Below are 20,170 nucleotides of genomic sequence, written 5' to 3'. Positions count from 1 at the left end.
AACACTATTTGGGAGACATTTCAGAAATTCGTGAAATGAAAAAAGAAACTTGGGTCAACACTTTCTTTCAAGACATGCCGATATGGTTTTGTATACACGTTAAGAGCTTAAAATAGAATTAACACTAAAAAACTTTTCAAAGCTAAAAAAATGCATACAATTGTGTTTTGTACGTGCATCAGCCAAACAGCATTTGGAGTACAGTATTATTTTTGATTTTATATTTTATTTTTTTTATTTTTTGTGTGTGTATTTTTTCGAAATAGCTAATCTGGTCGCTTTTTTATTAATTTACTACTTTCTGTAATTAAGATTAATTTATTGTTGGTGGATTTCTATATTTCTTCATCGGGAAACACAGTTTAAATGGATCTTTAGGTCTATTCGGCCACAATTCTCGGCCAAATTTTAAATATCCTGTTTACTTGTTTGATCTCGGAAACAAATAAAGAGTTTGTGGATTTAAAAGCTGCAATTGAATGAAGCTTATTTATTCCAACAGAGTTATTCTTGACCCCCCCCCCCCCCTAATAGAGCAGCAACAAAATTGGACAATCTGGTGAGACAGACAGTTTATTGTAAAAAATAAATTTATTCAACTGAATTAAAAACTGTATACAGACCATTGTTTAAATATTACAAATATTGGCTCATGCCATTGCTTTAATGACGAAACCCAAGCCCGCAAGCCACTCACCGAGCCCAGAAGCCTATACCGTGTCCGAACTGTGAATTCGAAGATTAGACTGCCTGGTCGCCCATTTGAGATAGACAATGGCTGTGATATCATGTCATAACAGTTTGTAATTGTACACATTGCATAGTTTTACAGCAGAAAGTAGTTGGCAACAAAAATGAAGAACCGTATTGTGTAAATATAACCGTTATTTGCATAAAAGAGTTGACTTATTATAATGTGGTAATGATAACAATGCAATATAAATTTAACAGCTCTGTTAAAAAAAGTAGTATTTACTTCTTCACTGTGATTAATGTATTACAACGTTTTGAATTTTCCATTTAAAATATAAAAATAGAATAATGTTTGTAATCTATGACCCAGTACTTTGTCGATCAGAGGCGGACAGAGAAGTACACCGGCCTCCCTTAAATCAATCACCCTCCTCATGTACAAATAAAATACTGTACTTTGCATAAAGCAGCCATCTTGGAAGGATGGTGCGCGGTTGGGGACTTTCTAGTTTAAAGGATCATTGCCCCAAAACAAGACGTGTCTCCGCAGAAGGAGAAACAGAAATATAAAGAGAGAAATATCCTCAACTTAGCACTTCTCACGGAGAAGGTTGTCTGACAGCTTTTTTATACCAAAAGCGAGAGTTGTTAACATTTTATTAGCTTTATTTGCACACATATATATAAATATATATAAAGAGCGTATGAAACAAATCTAGCAAGAAATCGAGACAAGGTACAACGATGGATGAGTTGGTTAGACCATCATCCATGTTCAATATTGAAAAAAATGTGGCACTCGCAAAACGAAATGGCTCTTTTAACAGATTTGGTCTTGACATTTGCTTTTATAACATATATGGCCCAATTGATTACATACGTTTGTACCCTATTTGTAAATCTTCTTTAGTACAAATAAAAACAAACAAACATAAGATTATAATAAACTGTTGAACAGAACGACAAGAAAGACTAGTATAATAACAACACAAATTTTCAAATTGTTTTAAATTTAAGTAAGTACTTAATTTAGCCATTACTTGTCACCTTTCTATAGTAAGTCTTAAGTACTGGTAAGGCGATGTCTTAATATAATCCACTATATTAATTTCCTTTTCTTTTTAGTTTACTATAACATATTGTCGAAACTGTCACACAGGGCATCTGTGCATTATATCTTGTATGTTTATAAGCGTATGCCTTATTGCGAATAATATGTACCTGTTGTGTAAAAAAAAATAGTGCATAATTACTTCTATATGTAAATCAATCTTCATTTAAAAGGTTAAGATTAGAAAACTGGGAGACCGCCAACTTGGTGCTAAATAGCTAGCTCAGAGCTCATTGACTGGAGCGGGATTTGAACCTGCAACCTCCGAAATGTGTATGTTAACTTTGAGGTCGCATGTTCAAATCCCGCTGTAGTCAATGTTTTGTTTGTCCAACAGTTTATAACAAACTATAAAAAATGTGTAATAGATGATTGCATAGAAATTTAATTGGGTTGGCTTGGCAACCTTTTACGTAGTTTTAAAAGCAACGTGGCAGTGTCATCTGAAGGTTGGTCAACCGTCAACTGTCCTGGTGACCACTGGGTAGTCTTGGTGTGCTGTAGTTCGTTCTTTGTCTTCTTCAACTCGTCTTGTGTTTCAATCAATCCACGCTGGAGACCCTTTACTAAACTCTCAAGATACTTCACCCTCGAATCGGTGGTGTCGCTTGAACTCCGTCCCCGTGTTCGATGCTCAACCACCGGACTCGTTGCACGGGGGAAAGCACCACCCTGTCGGTGAATCTCAAAGTCCCGGGACTCCGGGATTTGATCCAGACCCTGGCTCATCGCACATCGGGATAAAGACTCGATACTCCCCGTGCTCAAGTCGTTGGTTGTCCACTCAGAGTCCGTACTGTCGTACGATGAATATTTGTCGTCCTCAACATTCCAGCTACTGTTTGCACTACTATTTGAAGTACAATCCCATGATATCGAGCGATCAAGTCTCTGCTGTGATGGGAAATTGGCCATCGGCTGCGTTTTCATAAGATCATCCTCTATGGCGTCGGCCATTTTGTTTTGTGTGTAAGTCTGTCCAGAATCCTTTGCACGTTCCACATCTGTAATGAGAATGAAGTAGAGTCAATGTACCATAAAATCTCTCCCAGTTTCACACATTTCACAAATGTTGCTTATTAGATTCCCACTAACCAAAAATGAGCAGGATACTAGTTACAAATGGTACATAAAATATAGTATTTGGGTTGGTTACTTCAATCTAGTAAGCATAATTGTTTTGGGCTTAGGTACATTTTGTGCTTAAACAGAGCTCTATGAAATTTATGAAAATAGCGGGAAAATCCATCACTGTATTAGATGCTGCTGATCATGTTTTCATTTATTTTGTGAAAGAGTGAATTCTTTCCAATCCTATTATTTTTCATGAAACCAACCATATGATATTTACTTCATCCATATCGGTGGCTGAAACAAAGATTCAAAGATTTACTGAACAAAGGTTTACGTTTGTGCATTGATTCTTGTACACTTTAAAGGCTTATTTCGATTGCTATCATAGAAATAAGCATCGGTGATTTGGATTTTTGTTCAAATGCTATTCACTCGACCTTGTCAGTATTTCCAGCATTTCATACGGAATAACTTATCTAGAGAATTTGAACTTGTTAGTCCTTGAGCTTTCAGATTGAAACTCTGATAATGTATTCATCGAAATTTAGAATCCTGTTTAATCATCGTAGCTCAGTCATTTCCCCGATATCCACAAGAAGTGTGATTGGACTAATACAGGTATGATATTCTTCCTATACGTAAGTCTGATTTCCGATTTGTTTTGCTCTTGACAAAAATCAGAAAAACTGTGATATAATAGCCCGGACTTCCATTACAACCCACACCATGTGTTCATGTGTATTTAAGTTAGACTTTGCCCTGTTATTCAATAAAATACATGTTGGTTTACATGTACTTTAAGCCTTTTTGAAAACACGATGGTCACTCTGGGGTTGCACTGTTTGGTTTTGGTGGATATGATGATTAGATCACATATAGGTCCTTTCTCTATGATCAGATTTACCCAAACCTGTGTTATAGTATACTGATCATTGTTTTATGATCATACTTTATGGATTTTTAATTTTGGACCTTATAATTTTGTTTTTGTTTTTGTGGTTTAAATTTGTGTTGTTGTAAAGCGCCTGGGAGCATTTTTAATGGATTTGGCGCTATATAAATGTTTTGTGTATTGTTATTGTTATTATTATTATTATTATTATTATTATTATTATTATTATTATTATTATTATTACTGTGTCCGCCATACCTCAAACTCCTACTTTTTTCAAAGGATCAAATAGTCATGCCTGCTAATGACACTCACCTAGTCGCATGACATTCTGTAGGTACTGTACAATCCTGTGGTGTCTGGCTGACTCTGCGTCATCAAGAGCCGTCTTCCTCTTTGAGTTCTTGATGTCCAGTTTACATCCTCCTTCCACCAGACACCTTACGGCACCGTAGTGCCCTCTGTGCGCTGCTAGATGGAGAGGTGTGTCTCCGTAGCTTGTCTGTACGTTGATTTCAGCACCGTGCTTCAGGAGAAGTCTGTAACGTACAGGAGAACCAAGAATTATTACTCGGTTTATCAAAGTACTAATTCCTTATTTACCCATATACACCGATGTGTGTTAGCACTGTAAACACTTTCCCGAGCTCTGTAAAACAAATCACAGGCATATCACTCGGGTGGGATTCGAACCCAAGACCTTTGCCATTATAGAGCAGCGTCTAAGCAACTAGACCACCGAGATAAGAACTTGGCAACTTACAGACCGAACATTTTCAAGTTTACAACGAGTCGCCATAAGGGATTAACCTTCTACTAATAATAATAATATCGAAGTCTTATATAGCGCACGTATCTACCAAACAAGGTACTCAAGGCGCTGAGTATATACAAACTTTCAGAAAGATAGGTTATTGCAGTGATGAATTCTGAGACCCAATTAGTTAGCACCTTATAAGGGTTTACAAGGTGCTACGGCGCATTTAAGCAGCCACAACCAGGAACACCGGGGCGAACCCCTTCTCTTTTCGATAAGTACACTGGGTTCTTTTACATGCGTTACACAACACATGGGACCAACGGCTTTACATCCCATCCGAAGGACGAAGCAATGGTTAAGTGTCTTGCTCAAGGACACAGTGTCACAGCTGGGGATTCGAACCCACACTCTGCTGATCAGAAACACCAGAGTTTGAATTCGGTGCTCTTAACCACTCGGCCACGACACTTCCAAATTATTAAATGCCTTATTGTGTTGGTACTGCTGCTGCATTAGCTTTGAGATCGTTTCAAATATTCTCTGAGCAGTCAGCAGATCAGAATAAAGTTTGAAACCTTTGTGCTGACTTTATGTGCTGTCATTGTTCCATGTTGAGACAAAATTACGAGTTTATGTAGTTTCTTCTGAACATAAATTGCCCATCTCTCACTATGGTTTTTTTATTGGTACATTACAAACGAAGGAAAACATTTCAAATCATAAGTTTGATAGATAAGAATAATTGCTCTTGACTTTAGTCACATTTATTGCTTTTCTTGTTTTCATCGAGCGTATTTCAGGCCCTCTTTCTGCTAAAAAACATAAATAACTTCAGCATGAGTGGCTAACAGTTCGTCAATGTTATAATGTTTAGGATGTTCATCTAAGTTTCTCTCAGTTAACAAACAAGGTCGACCTGTAAATTTTGCACGTTCTCAATATTGTTTGACAATGAATTATTGTTGTCACACACCAGTGTTTGATTTCTTTTCATCTCGAATGAAAAGCCTACTGGGAACCGGATGAATGATAGCTGAATGTAAGAATAAAAGTGGGGAAACGTTCAGAGAATTCGTGAATACACGATACTTTTGTATTTGAGGAATTCAAGGACGAACACATTGTTCAGGCGAGGAATTCCGCAATCGGGTGTTTTCCCCCATTGATTGTGCCCTGGGGGTTACAATTGAGGAGAAAGCTATTGGGGGATAATAATAATGGAATATAATGAAATGAAATTGTGTCGTGTCATGGCCGAGTGTTTTATGTGTCGGACCCAAGCTCTGGTGCTGTCAGTACCAGAGTTTGGGGCTTGAATCCAGTGCATTTAAAATAGTGTATCCACCACTGTCGGCTTTGGATTCGGCTTCATCGGGCTCCGTTCTCGTCTGAAGCCCAGAGCTCTACGCAAAGCACACGCAACCGTCTGTCGAAACAACCGCGGGGCCAAGCTAGCCTGAACCGAATCGAATCTAGAGCCGTAGCCGTGGTTTCGAAAGTGTCATAAATTGATGAACTAATTTCTACACTATCTTTATAAAAATTGAATGGTTGACCAGCTCTTGCTGCGCGCTTTTGCAAATTTGAATAATTCTTGCGGCCTGATGAAATGGACTGACCTTATTTGAACAGTGAATGCTAAACTGTGAAATTGAACTACTCCTTTTGACTATTGAATGCCGATCACTGCGGAACATTCATTTTCAAACCAGACTGGATGAGCCGGGTGCTAAAATGAATGGATTGTTTTTTTGTTTTTTTTTTAATTGACTGGGAAACCTATAAAAACTGAACATCTGGGTCAAACAGTCCCTTTGAAACCCAGATCCGGGTTAACTCTACACGGGGGGGGGGCTTCAACCCCGGACCTCGAATATATAGTCAAACTCTTCAACTCCACATGCCCACGGAGGCCATAAAGTTATTAAGACACGGATCCTGATGATCCAGGGCGGCAGTCAACCTTAATGTCATTCAACTTAAACGAAACATAAATAGAGGTAAACTTAGGGGTAAAGCTTGATAGATCGCCCATGCTGTGATGATAATTTCAGGGTGGCCAGCCACAGCTGGTTAGCCTTGTTTTCACTATATGAGGAAAAATTACGTTTATAACACAGGCTGTCCAGTTTCTAAAATTGTTCCTTTATAAACCTTTTCAATAGATGTAGATTTGCATGGGTATGAAGAATATTCGTTTTTGTTTTTACCCATCACCGATGTGTGTTTAGCACTGAATACTCGACTTTCCCGAGATCTGTGTACAATATATAAACCTTGCTAAACCTTGTCCTATAACCATAACCAAGGTTCCCCGGTGTTAAAACGCTTGATTTTCAACTCATTAAACCTGCTATTTTTGGACATTGCAGGTTCATAATTCCATATTCAGACCACAAATGGCTTATTCAGGGGGAGTATGTTTGGGGGTTTTTCTTAACTTTACCCCGGCACTTATTGCTCACATTCAGGAAGGCTATTAGAGTGGGGGCCATTGAAAAAAATGATTCGTCATCAGCAAGCTTTTTGTGACAAATCTGTTTTTTTCAGTGACTGTAACAATAATCGTTCACACTGTGCCACACACAGTCGCATCCAATATTTATAGGCCTATATACACATGAATGAACGGGTGATTTCGGTGTTTCCCCCTACGACCCCTTCACCCCCTGTATCTGTGTGCACTGGCTCGTTGACAACAGGAACAAGGAACGGGATGTAAACATGCCGAGTCTCTACATCCTCGGGGAGGGGGAAGACATCATCGCCCAATGAAATGGTGTTTCAAAATCTTTGAGTTTGTTCACGTTCGTTTCAGATGTTGTGCTAGGTCTGATCATGGAGTCTTTACTCTATGGGTTGATGATGTAATTGGGAAGTTATGAGCTATTTGTAACATTTTTAAGACTTTTTTATTTTTAAACATAATGGCGATGCTAGTTATCGATCATCCATAGAAGCTTCGTGCCGGAACAAATTGCGTTTTTTATATTTTGATTTAGGCCTATCAAAAAACACCCAAATTAAACCCAATTCAGTTCGTTGTGTTACCTTGTCTAAATGTTTACACCGCAAAAAAGGTGGCTCTACCATTTTTCGTTTGGGGGTCATTTCTTTTTTAGTCTGGATCGTCTCTTCTGTGGACACTGTGACCATTTTCGAAACCACGGCCTCGGCTCCAGACTTGGCTCAGGATAGCCTGGCCCCGCGGTTGTTTTGACAATTGCACGTGTTTATACGTAGGCCTACGTGCTCAGGGCTTCAGACGAGAGGACGGAGCCTGGAGCTGAATCCAAAACCAGAGCCGTGTTTCGAAAAGGGCCTATGAATCTACAATTTGCCTAAACCTAAAAAGTGTTACACTATATACAGTAAAATACATTTTTCTTTCTCCATGGTTCACCATACCCCAAAATGGCTTGTAGAATTTCATTGTTTTTCTTTCCGGAATGGTATAACAAAATCAGCATTGAAACCTAAACCAAATTTGAAAACTCAACCGTTTGTGGACGCGGTTCCTTCCTCTAATAGCTGTCACGCATGACATTGGGACGATCCGGTCCATGTGAGGGGGAGATGGTGACAATGAGTTTAAAGGAAGTTTTGTTTTCCTAGAAACACCCCGTACCTGACACAGTTTAAGTTCAACACGGAACTACCATAAGATCACCGAACCATTAAATTCAACTATATTACTATAAATTTTAAGTTTTGTACAAATGTATTTTACCATAAGGCAGTACCAGATGAATCTCGTTGAAATAAATATGTCCTTTATACAGAGTGCTGGGAGGGGGAGGGGATCAGTTCGAATGAAGTTACGCCATATTGTGTTCATCAATGTGAATTTTCTCTGTGTATTATAGTAAATCCGTATCCGGGTGTGCATGATACCGTGATGGAATGCTCAATACGAAATGTTCATTTGACATTGAGCCAACCCCAAGCATTACACACATCGTGTTCTAGCTGGAATAGTTATAATGTCCAAATCAACTTTTGTGATTTCAGCTGAGAATCCTTAAATCGAAGAAAACATGATATTGGTTTTGTAAGAATAGCTCTGATGTTGAAAACCACAGCTATATACAGAACCTGTCTCCACTTGTTCCAAACTTACTCAAGTCATGTAAAGGCGGTGGTCAGAATAATTGCATGTAGGCCTTATCGTCTACACGTGACACATTATTATTGCAGCACTTAATTTTGAAAAGATTTATTCAAAGTTTAAATATTTGTTGTTCATTAAGTGAAAATGACAATGACATTGACCTAGTTCTGAGTAAACGCGGTGTTTCTTTATGATATTGATTACAAAGTTGCCATACAATGAAAAACAGCGGACAATAAACTCACGCGGAAACAACTACTTGGTCGAAACCATTTTGTATAATGATCGTTGCACTTCCACTTCCGGAAGGTTTCGGGTTTTCTTTGATGTTTTTTTTTAAGGAAAGAAACTAAACTGTAATTCACCCCATTTGTACTCAATTACTCATGTTCCTGTACACAACGTCTTTGCCTCTTGGAGTGTTTTGTTTCTTTCCTGTTTTCTCCCAATTTATATTGACAGACATGTTTGTGTCACCTGTCTCGCTTATAATAATATGATGATTGGGAAACACGAAGGGATCTGCAAGTACACTTAAAGGTCTTGGTTTATGTGTACAAGTGCCTCCACAACACAGCACCTGGCTTTTTATCCTCTTGCCTGTCTCCCCCATCGGCCTGGCCGCTATACTCGCCTTATGGTACCTGAATAACTCAATCAAACTTCTCCACACACCTAGAATGCACTCTCCACCTCAATCAGGAAATCTGACTCTCTTCGAACATTTAAGAAGTGTATCAAACATTCTCTGTACCCTAATGCGCTGCGTTCTAGACTTAGTAGCGCTATACAAATGCCCGATATGTATGTATATGTATGTACATTTGTTAGCGTTTCTAATTAGCGAGATAATACTGGTACTGTTTAAAACCAAACTCAACAAGGGGGCTTTCCGTTGACGGTGACATCCCGGCTGATCGCTGATTGAGCCTTCCAACGTTGTCAAAGAAGCCATGTGGTCTCCCATTCCAGTCGCTTAGGACAGCTGCTCTACGAAGCTCAAGCCACGAAGGCATTGACAAAAGGCTACAAGTAAATACGCTCATACGACGTGTATAGCCAAAGTGTATGCTGTATATTGCACGTACCCCCATGCACCAACAATGGAATGTGCACTTTGCCATTCCAAAAGGACCCGTAAAGGGGAAACCCCTAGTTATGGTGTCATACCGCAATGTCAATTTTGCTTACACCTGTCAATAGGCGGAAACCGCATTGTCATGTTAGGCGTGAAGGTAGAGTTCTACCATGATTTACTCCACGCGTATAGTATTTTTGAACTTCCGACATTCAAGGCAGGGTGTAGACCATGTGAACTTTGTTTACAGTAAGTGTGACCTTGTACATTCTTTCAGTATCCTGGCAGGCACAATACTATACTACACAGGTCCTATGGGAAAGTTGACGTTTTGTGTCATAATTTCCACACAAAATCCAAGAATTATGAAAGTAAAATCTGGACAAGTTTTCAGATGTGCCCCCTTTCATCATATCAAAAGAAGTAGACAGAGCAATCTCTATAAAATATAAGATTTTATTATTTCTTCCATTAGGCTATGTACAAATCATGCCTGCAGGAAGTCCAGGCACTGTGGCTCTTTTGTAAACATGTGATGTCACAGGTCACATCGTCTATACTTTTGGTAATATATTTAATGTATAGGGTAGATGGCCCGGCTTTCGATCCAATCCGGACCTTCTTCAGAGGCATAAAACAAGTACAAACAAATACATATCCATTTATAGAAAAAGAGAGGGGGAAAGGGATTAAGGAAAGGATCCAGAAAGCAGCGGGAAAATAACAGCCAATCGTATTACCTTTTTGGTAATATATTGTCAAAGACAAGTATTCTCACTGTTTTCCAGGCAGCATGCACAAAACAACAAATCTGTAGTATTGAAGTTGGGCTCGAGTGGTCATCATCGGAAATTGCAAGAAAATAATGAAAGAAAAACACCCTTATAAGACACCCTTGCCGTATAAAACGGATGTTGAGAAAGGTTCTTTGCCTGAAACATTTCTAAGTTTCAAATTTGTGGGTGAAATTATCTCTTGCTCTAAAAATCTATATTATGACTCGAAATATTATTAATAATATTAACATCTCTCCAGTGATCTCTAGTAAGTTGAAAAACAGAAAGTTAAATAATGAAACTAGAACTTCATATCAGTGCATACCTGACTACCAGCTCGTGGCCCCTCTCCGAAGCAGCGTGAAGCGGACCCGCACCCCACGCCGTATAAAGACCACAAACGCCCCGTCCCTTCCACAGCAGCAACCGCACCATCTCGTAGTTCCCGGTGACGCACGCACAAAACAGGAGCGTCTCCTTAGTCTGGGGTGCCCTGTACGCAAGGAGCTGAGCAACCTCATCATCTGGTAACGTAGAGAACACCTTGCGGACGTACTTGTGCTCACCTTTCTTAACTGCCGTTAATAGTTCTGACATTTTAAATAGTCTTGGCGTGGCACGTGGAGATACTCGGTGTTTTACACAGCTTTCCAAATTTACGCACCCGCAAGAGTTCGACTGGTAATGTCCGCACATATTATAAGTTACACCACCATGCAGTCCCGATAACATTGCATTTCTTTATGTTTACAGATAGTTTCATTCACAAACCTTTACCTCTCGCTAACATCAACTCGTAGTGGCACTTATATTTATGTCCTTATATCTATGCCGTTGCAGTGACAAAGAATACTTCCGGGTTTTCATAATGGTTCCGCTTGAGTCATGAACACACATTGCGTTTAACTTGGTGCTTCTTGGAACCGCTATATTGTGTTTATGTATGGTGGATTGCGAGTAGGTGAAACCCCGAAAAGGAAGTTTATCACCAAAGGTAGTATTCGAGTGCGTTGTTGCGGCCGTTGCAATCGTGGACAGTGGTAAACAAAAATATAAAGTTTAACCAAAACAGGTTCACGACCGTGAAAACACACGGGGTCAAAATATGGACAAATTTTTTTAAAGTTCCAACATATTGATTGAATAGACTAATATCAACAAAATAGTGTGCAAAAACTGTACATATTATTTGTATGTACATGTTCAATAACGATATTGGCGAAACATGTTTAACTTGATTTTGTGTTTGGTCCTGTAAGGGGGCGTGGCTAATACTTTATGGATTGTGGTGATTCTTAGCTTTTCACCACTTGATTATAATGTGCTCTTTTGCGAGTGATGTTGTTTTCAGCTTTTATCTTTGTAATTTTTCTTGTTTTCTATTTAAATATTTTCACGATTGTTATGCGCTTGTTTTAATATTGATTTGTGCAATATAAATCATTTTTAGACAGTTATTTCGTGGGCATGACAACATAATAATCAGCATAACAGCAGGGTTATGATTTTATTTTGTTTGAATTCGGACAAAAAAAACACAGAAAGAATCTCGCCAAAAGACAAATATATTGAAGGAGCAAATAAAAAGTAATAAATTAGTCTGAAAGGTTTTTACAATGAAATAACATTTGCAGAAAATTATAGGCTATCAAAGTTGAACCCTTGTATTTACGATGGAAGTTTTCCTCTGTACACAAGAATGGAATACAATTTCATAAACTTCCCCATCAGTAACAATGTTGCTAAGGCCTACATGGTATTAATTATTTGAGGAAATATTTCCAAACACCTGTTCCAACACCTGTCATCATGATCTGTTTCAAGAGTGTAGATGTCACTGTTGTTTCCGTGTGTTTTGTGTATCATCGATGTGTGTTATCTTGTCAATCTATAATGAGACTAATGACCTATATAGCTGCATGTGGAGGGCAGTTTGGGGGAAACACGCCAAGGCTTTTTGCATTCTGTCGTTTCTAATTGTGGCATTTTATACGCAGGGTCAAAACTCGGTTATACAATTTACGTAATGTCCACTCGATTTGCAGTATCGTTGTCGGCGTGTAAAGGGAATAGAATGGTCAAAGTGTAGTCTTTTTTTTTTTTTTTTTTTTTTTTTTTTTTGAAATCTTGAGACTTACACAATAGCTACAGGTTGTACAGGGGCTGTCAATGTTAAAACATGTATAAAAACTGCCATCAAAAGATTTTTCAAACCAGACCCCTGCCAACGATAACAATATAATTATACAACATAAAAAGGAGATTGCACTGAAACATTTAAAAATCATACAAGAAATCATTAAAACACAAGCAAATCCAGATTATTGAAAGAAGACGAAATGAGAAAAAAACTGCACCCACAACAAAACAACGTGTAGCAATAGGAGGAATTAGGGACAACAATGTAAAAACAAAAACCCTAAAATGGACTAAAAACCCTCAACCCACAGAGCCCTCCTTACGGGTACACAGTCGCTACAGTCCCCGGTCGCTACACATCGAGTTACGATGCAAAGTACCTTGGGCACGTTGCACCGATCTCGGTGTTTGATCCCTCGTCGTACTTTCCCCAGTCCCATGCCCAGTCTACACCCATTAAGTACTCCTCGACCGATGGTCTGTTAGCAATAGCTCATAACTGATGCCTGAACAACAACGAACTTTAAATCTGAAATTACCATCTTGCAATAGTAACTTATCAATCTACTCATTTTGTATCCCTCAGTGATGTCCCCACTCCAAAGAATCTTCAAACATTTTCACGAAGAGTTTGTTTCAACAAATACTTTTTTAGTTACACCTTAAAGGCACTGGACACTATTGGTTATTGTCAAAGACCAGTCTTCGCTCTTGGTGTATCTCATCATATGCATAAAATAACAAACCTGTAAAAAATTTGAGCTCAATTGGTCGTCGAAGTTGCGAGATAATAATGAAAGAATAAACACCCTTGTCACACGAAGTTGTGTGCGTTCAGATTGTTGATTTCGAGACCTCATCAAGTTCTAAATTTGAGGTCTCGAAATCAAATTCGTGGAAAATTACTTCTTTCTCGAGACCTTCTTTCTCGAGAGGGAGCCGTTTCTCACAATGTTTTATACTATCAACCTCTCCCAATTACTCACCAAGTAAGGTTTTATGCAAATAATTATTTTAAGTAATTACCAATAATAGTGTCCACTGCCTTTAATTGAGGATCAAACATTTTCTCATTTTTGAAGAAGCTTAATGTAAATTGAGACATGATTGGTACAACATGTTGTTTTTTTACAAAAACATTCAAGTGGTTCACCACCCTTGAGGTATTTTCAAAGCAGCTTGCTAATAATTAAAAAACTTAAAAACGTAAACTTGAATGCCTTAATGAAATAGAATAACCGAAACGAATCTGAATGAGAAAAAAATTTAAAATGTGCGCACGAAACAAAATTGAAGTGGAAATTGGCCGGGGAAAACCATAATTTTTTATACGAAATATTCACGACTTTGTCCGAAAATTTACGCACAATATGCGGGCTCCAAATCGTTAACAAATTACGTAATGCGGCGATTTGGGGACACTCGTAAATATTTGCACGAATAATGTGCAATTGGAGCATAAATCGCAAAATGTTCGATGTCCATAGTGACACAGAACTTGAGCCGGATCAATAAAACCGCTTGGTCACGACCTATCAAAATGACCGAGACAATTGAAGAGAAAACATTAACCATATTATTACAGGAAAGCAGGTGAGCTCTAAATACGAATATCGTGGGGTATTCCCATGAGGTATTCTAAAACAAAGCATGATTCAACGCTGTCAAAATCACCTTTCCTGTCGCACGAGCCTCGTCAAATTTCCTCCTCTCTTGTTTTGTGTTCCAACCGTGGGTGACTTCTGCAATGTTTTCTCAAATAATAGTATTGATAATACGAGGAAGAGAGAGAATACAAAAGCATCGTCATACACCATTTAATGATCACACAGAACAAATTCCTTTATTGTGTTTGACTCACTGGAAGTACATTTTTATTACTTTTATAACTATTTCAGTTTGGTTTGCATAGAAAAGCAAACACGGAGTTTCATTGCTTATTTTGATGACCCATCCAGTGTGCTGATATTTATCAAAATAGTTTCTTTGTGAAAGCACGCGGGAAATCACAATCCAAAAATGCTGACAAAATTCTTACTCATTTATAAATTAATAGAGTCACAACCTTTATTTTTACATGATGACAACCCAACCAACATCATGCGTTTTACCTTTTTTTGTTCTGTTGACTGTGACACAAAACTAAGGGGAGGGGGTCGGCGTTGACCCGGATTCTGGGTCATTCCGGATCAGGGGCCCGACCCGTTTCGTGGTCAGGCCGACCAAGCAAACCGGGTTTAAAGAAGGGAATTTTTTATTTTGTGTTGCGTCAGTTTGACCCATTACTGGCCAGGATTGACCCAAATGAGGTCAGGCCCCATGACCCAGAATTCGGCTCAATTCTGACCCAAGGTTTTAAAAGCGAGTGCATTATATTTTGGAAATGCGTTTCACCCTGACAGATAAAATATAAATTTCTTTGATAGCTTTTACACCACGAATGGGAATAATTTGTGTTAATATACAACAGTAGTTCTGGCTGATGTTTTATCAAATCCGTATTTTGGTTTACCTGTAGATCAGCTCTAACCTTGACGGTGCAAATAATCTTGGTTGTGGGATCTTGGGATTCAGTAGGCCTATTCCCCAAATTTCGGGGGAAAACCCGAAACACCATTCACTGACAATGAGATTGTATGGTTCACTTAAAGGCAGTGGACACTATTGGTAATTGTCAAAGTCTAGCCTTTACAGTTGGTGTATCTCAACATATGCATAAAATAACAAACCTGTGAAAACTTGCGAGATAATAATGAAAGAAAAAAACACCCTTATCACACGAAGTTTTGTGCGTTTAGATGGTTGATTTCGAGAGCTCAAGTTCTAAATCTGAGGTCTCGGAATCAAATTCGTGGAAATTTACTTCTTTCTCGAAAACTATGGCACTTCAGAGAGAGCCGTTTCTCACAATGTTTTATACCATCAACCTCTCCCCGTTACTCGTCACCAAGAAAGGTTTTATGCTAATAAATATTTTGAGTAATTACCAATAGTGTCCACTGCCTTTAATATTGTGTCAGTTCTCACTTATAATTCCCAATCCTGTATTATTACCTCAATTGTTTTCAAAATCCCTTTTGCCATCGCCAAGAAACTTTGAAGGTAGAGGTCTGCGGTAAACACCATGTGAATATTTGACTAATAAGCACTGACCATACTTGTCACACTTTCATGTTTTAAGTGTACACAAAACTAGTTGAAGTTTGTATGATCTATAATCATAAGCTTCCTATTTCCAGGAAACATAGTTCAATATATTGTATTATTATTCATTTGCGGAAATGATCAACACATTTTTGCTTGTGCTTATCTTGTATGATTGTATTTATCTTACAACTTTATGCGGATGCTGATCAAGTTATGGGGATGCCCCTACCGTCCACACCAAAAAAACGTCACAACCCTTCGTCAGCACAGCGACTGTTACATAACAGTACCCGTTTACTCACTTTGGTTTGTTTTCAAATGTAATACTCGGGTCGTTTGCTTAGTAACTCACTCTTATTCATTGCAATAATTATGATGTACATGTATTTCTATTCTGGGCATGTTTGCCTTATTCAGTGCCGATATAAAGTGATGTTGAGATAGGCCTATAACAATTTGGATAGGGCAGACCAGTTATAACATAACTGTTTTACATTGAAATTCACTATAATAAATTGAAACTACGGTCAAATCATCTACAGGTTGCTTCAATCGATTCGAATACATTTCAATGTTAAACTCTTATTAGTTTGCTTTGTGGGGCAGACTGCGCGATTCCCAAAAGTGTTGTCATACTGTGGTATAGAGGGCGCTACAACAAACTTGGGTGCTGGGCTATTTTATCTGTTTAAAGTTATAATTTCAACGTCATGGCCAAGGTACGAACTTGCAATGGCATAAGCTATCACCTAATCTATGAGCATCGAGTCGGCCACATATTTCATGTGCATGTAGTTTCAATAAATGTATTCATCCATTACGTTTTAATATCAAAACATTTATTAACTGCCCCAGTGTAGATACAACAGTCTTTAAAAAAAATGAAATGTCCTTAGATGTGCGCAATAATTATTGAGGAAACAGACAAACAAATATATATACAACGTCCATTGATTTGCCTTTAAATATTTTAATAACTCTCTATGATAAACAAACAACGTTACAGTTGAACAAATTTAAGAAAAAAATCAAATTATTAAGCAAGCTGCTTTGAAAATACCTCAAGGGCGGTTAACCAATCTAAAAAACAACATTTTGTACAAATCATGTCTCAATTTACATACAACTTCTTCAAAAATTAGAAAATGTTTGATCCTCAATTAATATGTAGTTAAAAAAGTATTTGTTGAAACAAACTCTTCGTGAAAATGTTTGAAGATTCTTTGGAGTGGGGACTTCACTGAGGGATACATATAATGAGTAGATTGATAAGTTACTATTGCAAGATGAAAATTTCAGATTTAAAGTTCGTTGTTGTTCAGGCATCAGTTATTTTGCTATTGCTAACAGACCATCGGTCGAGGAGTACTTAATGGGTGTAGACTGGGCATGGGACTGGGGAAAGTACGACGAAGGATCAAACACCGAGATCGGTGCAACGTGCCCAAGGTACTTTGCATCGTAACTCGATGTGTAGCGACCGGGGACTGTAGCGACTGTGTACCCGTAAGGAGGGCTCTGTGGGTGAGCACTGCTGCCGTAATTCAGCCCGTAGTACCCGTAGCTGTACGACGGCACCGTGGTGTACTGCTCGTAGGGGAGCCCGTAGTAGGGAGAGGTAGCACTCGGTGAGCTGACGCCTGTTGTGAGATCATCGGAGCCAACAGGGGATGCTGAGGTTGAAGGTGATAAGTGACCAGTCTCGGTTGGTTTGGGTGTTGTTGTTGGCGTTACCGCTGATTCATCACCATCCTCGCTGCTTGATGAATCGATCAGCTTCCCTGTGCTGTTAGGACGCCCATGACGACGGGTCCTAGCACGGCGGTTCTGGAACCAAACCTGGTAGACAAAAATAGACAGAGACTTATTAAGCATGTTTACATTTACGTCTATATATAACTACAGCAGCTAATCCATTTAGCCGGAGGTGTGAGGTAGAACATTAGATGGATTTATCTCTTTAAAAGGGTAATGAGAAAAATCAATTTGGCTGAACTGTGAGAGGTGTCACAGACGAGGAATATCGACGGGATAACAAGATGTGCTAAATGTCTCCCATCGATTTAAGGCATTATAACCTCTGCTGATAATCGACCATTTTCTAAGTAACGATTATTCCAATCCAAAGTTAAACACTTTAAGCGGCAGACTTGTTTAATCCTTGATCCCTAATAAACTGTCAGAAATGCTAAGGCTTGTTTTCATGGAATGAAAAACCACAAGTACAAAGGTGTTAACTCCATAATTTGTAAAATCAGATCACATCGCGTCTGCCATGATTGGGAATTAAGAATAGACAATATAGGTTTCGAGCAAATTTTGTTTTAGCGATTTGTTGCTTGGGAACGGGTAATGATGTTATGCAAGAAGAACAAAAATCACAGGTGCGCATCAATCACTTCGGTTACAAGTGACATTTAATTGAAAGAACACTGGAGCTGTGTAGTTTTGAAGTAATGTTTGTACAGTATAACAGAGAAAAAGGGAATTTTTCACCCAACCCACAAATCTTCCTCGGACACCTGAAAGTTCACAACTCAATTTTGTTTAACAAGGGTGTTTTCCCTTTTCTTGCAACTTCGACACCAGTAGTGAGCCCAAATTTTAAAACAGTTTTTTTGTTTGCTTTTATTTGCCAACAATGTTCGTTTTTGCCTTGAATGTATCACTGAAGAATTCCTTGGTTAGGTTAAAAGGAATTTATAAGATCTTGAATTTATAGATTTGTTAAATCTGAGGCGGCAAGCAAAGATTAAAGACATGATTTTTACCTGCACTCTTGCTTCTGACATGCCGATAGATTCTGCAAGCACTTCCCTGCTGGTTATATCGGGGTACTGATCGTCAGTGAAGAACACTTCGAGCTGTTGCCGCTGGTCTTCAGTGAAGATGGTGCGGGCACGGCGACGGCGTTTCCTGAGCGGGCCGCTCCCGGTAGACTCAGCGGGGCAACTAACGATGTGGACGGCGGCTTGTTCAGCTGCTGAAAAGGATAAAGGTGATTTTGTTAATGAAGTTATCGTCTTGCGGTTTATAAGCACATATTTTGAAAAAATATACACAAACAACAGGGAAATTGACTCTTGTAAATAACGAGCGTTACATATATGATCCATGGTCAAAATCCAGTTTTAGCAAAGTTAAGAAGGGTCTTTAAAAACCTGTATCTACTGCATGAAAGGGAAAAACATCACGGTTTGTAGTCTGAAAGCTTACCGATTTAATGGAAGTTCATACGTTTTTATCGAAAAAGAAAACATTTGATCACATTTGATTACGACAACCATTGAGGTAGAAATAGACCCCTATTGGTACAGCCACAAATTAATTAATGTTATCTAATACATGCTGGAAAATCACATGTATTACTACCTCATTTGTTTTAAAAATCAATGTTGCCATCGCCAAGAACTGTGAAAATAGAATCCCACATTGCTTTCTCTTAAAGTGTTGCGTGGCTTCAATTTCTTTTCATAAATTGATAAATTAGGCGCTTTGGGTTTAAAAATCATGGTTAAACTGAATTACCTGTATTGGAATTTCCTGTCTTGATGCCAAGGATGTCTTCTATCAGATGACCAGCTTTCCTTTTCACAACGCAAGACTTGACTGATCGTGTGCTCTCCATGATACAGATTAAAGTTATAAGAAGACCCGAATGCAACTGGTAGTAGAAGAGCAAATTGCGGAAGACTGATGTAGATATGTAGAAACTCAATGAGTGAATGATGCAGGCTGAGGACATGAGGCCGGTTTTATAACTACCCCAACCAGGTCAGCCGGGCCATTTGATTCATTCATGAGTCCCCAAATAAGGTGCCGTCCTCGGTTGCTGATTGGTCGAACGTAGTCTTTGAAGTCACCGCCTGAAGGCGGTCCGTGCCCATTGACTGATCGCGGGCGTGCGAGTACTGCGAAAGAACACTGGGGCTGTAAATTACCAAGAAAACAGATTGTGAAACCATTGAAAGCCTTGAAGGGTTTATGAGAAGATTAGTTACTGATACCTGTTGGCGAGTTGTTTGGGGTGATTGGAAACTAAAATCAACAACATCTCGTTTCTGATTTGGTATCCGCCATTTTCCGTGTTGGAAGGTTGCACTCCATGTTCTGATCACTGTTCCAAACTCTTGTATTTTCTTAGAAGTCATATCCTAACCATAATCCTATACCTCTCACAGTGTGTAAATCACGAGGGTTTTCGAACGAATAGTGGGGTGGAATCAGAGAGATGAAGATATGCCTCTGTGACTTTATTTTTGTGTGAATTATCTAGCCTTTATTACTTTTGGTTAGTTTTGTGTAGGCCGATGGAACAAAGACTGACCAATGCTGGGTGGTAGACCTATCTTGGCCCTTAAAACCACTGAACACTATTAGTAATTGTCA

At 38.7% G+C, this 20,170-nt stretch overlaps 3 protein-coding genes across 4 annotated transcripts in view; 1 reads left to right on the top strand and 2 right to left on the bottom strand.

The window, feature by feature from the left end:
* LOC139949759 (solute carrier family 41 member 1-like) overlaps positions 1 to 18,664 on the top strand; it is a 43,137-nt gene extending 24,473 nt beyond the window's left edge. The window contains exon 11 of the transcript XR_011787570.1: positions 18,582 to 18,664. The gene's annotated coding sequence lies outside the window, so the exon portion shown is untranslated. The remainder of the gene's footprint in view (positions 1 to 18,581) is intronic.
* Positions 529 to 11,266, bottom strand: LOC139949777 (uncharacterized). The gene is made up of 3 exons (XM_071948318.1): positions 10,821 to 11,266; positions 4,086 to 4,309; positions 529 to 2,808 (listed from the first exon to the last, which is right to left on the bottom strand). Exons 1-3 carry the CDS (start codon positions 11,225 to 11,227, stop codon positions 2,189 to 2,191), a joined length of 1,251 nt encoding a protein of 416 aa, XP_071804419.1. The 5' UTR covers positions 11,228 to 11,266; the 3' UTR covers positions 529 to 2,188.
* LOC139949785 (uncharacterized) lies at positions 16,836 to 19,452 on the bottom strand. Of its 2 annotated transcripts, none has more exons than XM_071948329.1 (3): positions 19,310 to 19,452; positions 18,553 to 18,764; positions 16,836 to 17,620 (listed from the first exon to the last, which is right to left on the bottom strand). In XM_071948329.1, exons 1-3 carry the CDS (start codon positions 19,407 to 19,409, stop codon positions 17,111 to 17,113), a joined length of 822 nt encoding a protein of 273 aa, XP_071804430.1. In that variant the 5' UTR covers positions 19,410 to 19,452; the 3' UTR covers positions 16,836 to 17,110. The 2 variants fall into 2 exon arrangements, with proteins under 2 accessions (XP_071804430.1, XP_071804438.1); XM_071948337.1 differs by having other exon boundaries at positions 18,553 to 18,761.
* Positions 19,453 to 20,170: the final 718 nt, after the last annotated feature.

The sequence above is a fragment of the Asterias amurensis genome, chromosome 2 (assembly GCF_032118995.1).
Source record: "Asterias amurensis chromosome 2, ASM3211899v1".
NCBI classification, from domain to species: Eukaryota; Metazoa; Echinodermata; class Asteroidea; order Forcipulatida; family Asteriidae; genus Asterias; species Asterias amurensis.
Note: the sequence above shows the minus strand (reverse complement) of the source record. Positions and strands in the feature narration are given on the sequence as shown.